This window comes from Morone saxatilis, unplaced genomic scaffold (genome assembly GCF_004916995.1).
Source record: "Morone saxatilis isolate NCDOM2014 unplaced genomic scaffold, NCSU_SB_2.0 Contig17, whole genome shotgun sequence".
NCBI classification, from domain to species: Eukaryota; Metazoa; Chordata; class Actinopteri; family Moronidae; genus Morone; species Morone saxatilis.
Genome location: NW_023339729.1, coordinates 24,635,692 through 24,638,718, shown reverse-complemented (window position 1 = coordinate 24,638,718; position 3,027 = coordinate 24,635,692). Strand labels below are relative to the sequence as shown.

General features: G+C 44.4%; 1 protein-coding gene across 1 annotated transcript in view; it reads left to right on the top strand.

Annotated features, from left to right (window-relative positions):
• The window catches only part of si:dkey-23f9.4 (hydrolethalus syndrome protein 1 homolog), a 7,534-nt gene that overhangs the window by 2,633 nt on the left and 1,874 nt on the right, over window positions 1-3,027 (top strand). The window contains exons 6-9 of the mRNA XM_035660983.1: window positions 134-189; window positions 2,538-2,704; window positions 2,824-2,869; window positions 2,965-3,019. Of these exons, the coding sequence (XP_035516876.1) occupies window positions 134-189; window positions 2,538-2,704; window positions 2,824-2,869; window positions 2,965-3,019 (324 nt within the window). The remainder of the gene's footprint in view (window positions 1-133; window positions 190-2,537; window positions 2,705-2,823; window positions 2,870-2,964; window positions 3,020-3,027) is intronic.

Below are 3,027 nucleotides of genomic sequence, written 5' to 3'. Positions count from 1 at the left end.
ATAAAGTGGATTTAAATTGAAAATTGTATAACTGACAACAGAAGAGTTGAATTTATTATCAAGTGACTCGTCGCATGAGAACAATAATACTGTTTGTTTGTTTGTTTGTTTGTTTGTTTTTTCCCCCAACTAGGAAACATAAAGGACAATCTCTTGTCTGCGATGAATCAGTCTACAGTGAAGATTTAGGTAACATAAAACACACAAGAAAAGCTTCTAATCATCTATGTAAAGTGTTTGTTCTATACTACTACTACTACTACTAAATAATAATAATAATAATAATAATAAATAACAATCAAATATAACATTTAATGTGACATTCACTGAACCGGCATAAAATGGGTAAAACCAGTTCCAGCACAATAACATTCATTCAATCATCAAGTAACACATTTCACTAAAAGTTTCATGTTAAATCTTTATTGCCACACAAGAAGATTATTTTTGCAGCAAGCAGCATAAAACAGAGTTCCTATCCTGGAAAACCTTTAAATTTAGTCATGGAAACCCCTAAAAATGGATTAAATCACCAAATATTCTGGACATTTTTTGTAAAACAACAAAGTCTGACCACCTACGAGGGCTAACGGTGCTGTCCTGTACTGAAAAAGGACTTCTTAAGAGTGGGAACCCTGATTAAAAACACGAAATAAAACAATATAGACATTTAAAACACATTTAAACTAAACTCTGAAGTATCCTGGTGGTTTGAGTCGCCAATATCACGTAACTACTACATCCCTGTGTCGAGTTCCTGTCGCTCGTCTCTAAACGAATCCGGTTGTGGGCCAAAAAAATGGTGGAATCAAGTAAAAGGAATTAACACAAGGAAGCAGAGGTGTGATCCCTTTGGTCCCCAGCAGTTGGAGCTGTTTCAGGTTAGAGAAGAGGCCGAGCAGAAGAGGCTGAAGCTCTGAAGGATGTCAGTTTAATCCTCTTAGCCTGTCCCTTAAGCCCTCTGCCTCCACAGATCACACACCTCAGCCGGAGTGCGAGCCGCCACCATGTACAAAATGTACAACACTCAGTGGGACAACGAGAGCGACGATGACAAGGATTGTCTCAACTCCAGTTTTTGGTCTGATGCGGAGCCTCAGGAAGAGGAGGAGGAGGTGGTGGAGATTGAGCGAGCGATCGACGAGCAAGACTCCAGACCTGTTGGCGGCGCGGAGGACTCTCTCCGGGAGGCTTCAGAGGAGGAGGAGCCTGAACTGAGCAAGGCCAACATGAGCAGGGAGAGTTTGGAAGGCGGAAGCGATGGTGACGGCGATGATGAAGACGAAGAAGAAAGCGGTAGCAGCAGTTGTCATAGTCCAGCTCCGAGTCTGATGACCTCCGGCTACGGCACCTACAGACCGGAGGAGCAGGAGGCAGGAGGCGACAGAGACGACCACACGGTGACGGAGTTCGATCAGGACAGTCGGGGAGACCTGTCGGAGACGAGAGACGACAACGAAGAGGACGACCTCTCACTCTGCAGCTTCGGCGGGTTTGACATCGAACCCGTGGAGCTGAGCGCGTTGGCTGACGCCGAGCCCGAAGCCGCCGTGGCGTGCTGTGGAGATGACGGTCTGCGTGAAGAAGATAAAGACCTTGAGAAACTTGAAGATCGACATGCAGCGTCCGAAACATCAGAGGAACAACAGCACGTCGCTGAGGACGGGTTCATGTTGGATGAGAAGCATTTGGACGGTGCGGGGGTCGATGGTGGACAAGACGCAGAAGTGCAAGATCTTAAAGAACAGAATAATGTGGAGTCGGAGGATCCCGATGAGTCTTCGAGCAACAAAGACATCAAGTTTATCGACTCTAAAGTGGATTTCAGCAGGATGACGTACGACAAGATGTGTGAGGAGTGGGAAGGAAACCTCAGGCCGAAGAAGGGTAAAAACGTTCTCCCAGTTTGAGACATTAATGCTATCTGTATATCAGCTTGTTAAAGGCTAAAATTAACAATAAAAATAGATTAAAAAAAGTGAGTTCCTGAGAGGAAGATTCAGGTGGTTTACGTCGACTCATACTGATGATTCAGTTCTGCTTCTGGATGTTCAACTGTCGGAAATTCACATATTTCACATTCCTCTGAACCTAAAATACACACACTGGTCTTTGAAGTGAACTGTATTAACATATTTAATGTTTATGTCTGTTTCAGGTTTGTTTGATTCAGAAACCAGATTATTGATAATGGAGTAACGTGGGAGGTTAGGAAGGGAATGAACAGGAGCAGATCTCAGATACAGTAGCAGACTAAACATTAGAAGCAGCTTTATGAAGTTTACTGGTCTGAAACGTTGACCAGCTAGAAAACTGATCAGATTAAATAAGTTTTCTTCTCTGGTTAATTGGGATCTTTTGGAGCTGTTTAAAAACTCCTGCAACTCGTTTTGGCTTTAGGCCTTCATCAGTGTCCCTTCTCCGTGCACCTTGTAGTTGACGTACTCTCCTTCTACAGTAATTCTGATGCTCTGCCTTAAAAACCCTAACCCAGTGAAGTCCTGATGTCTGAGTGTGTGACGGATGTTTCTTTGCAGACGCAGCGAGCTGTCTGGAGGAGCGACTGGCGGAGCTTCATTTACCAACAGCGGCTCACCGCAGCTTTGAGATGGAGAACGAAGACGCAGCCAGTCAGAACGACACACAGAGCTCAGGGACGGAGGGAATCTCTTTGAGCGCCTTTGAATCCTACATTAGAGGCATGGTGGGTAATGTGGTGGTTTCCTGTTTGTGTTAAAGAACAGACACGTGTAGCTACTCTGTGGTTACCGCTGATTAAATGATTGTCATTAAGTCACTTTACTGTCGCTTCGTTTTGGACAGACTCGAGCTCAAAGCGACGCTGGCGTCAGGCCCAAACCCAAGTCCTGTAAGTCGACAGCGACCTCATGGATCAATGCATCTTATTGTTTTCATGACATTAAACCCCCGTTTTACAATTAATCAAATGTTTATATGTTTCAGTCATCCGACCAGTGATGACTCAGCAAACCATTAAGAAGACTGACCCAGTGGCCAAGTACGTTT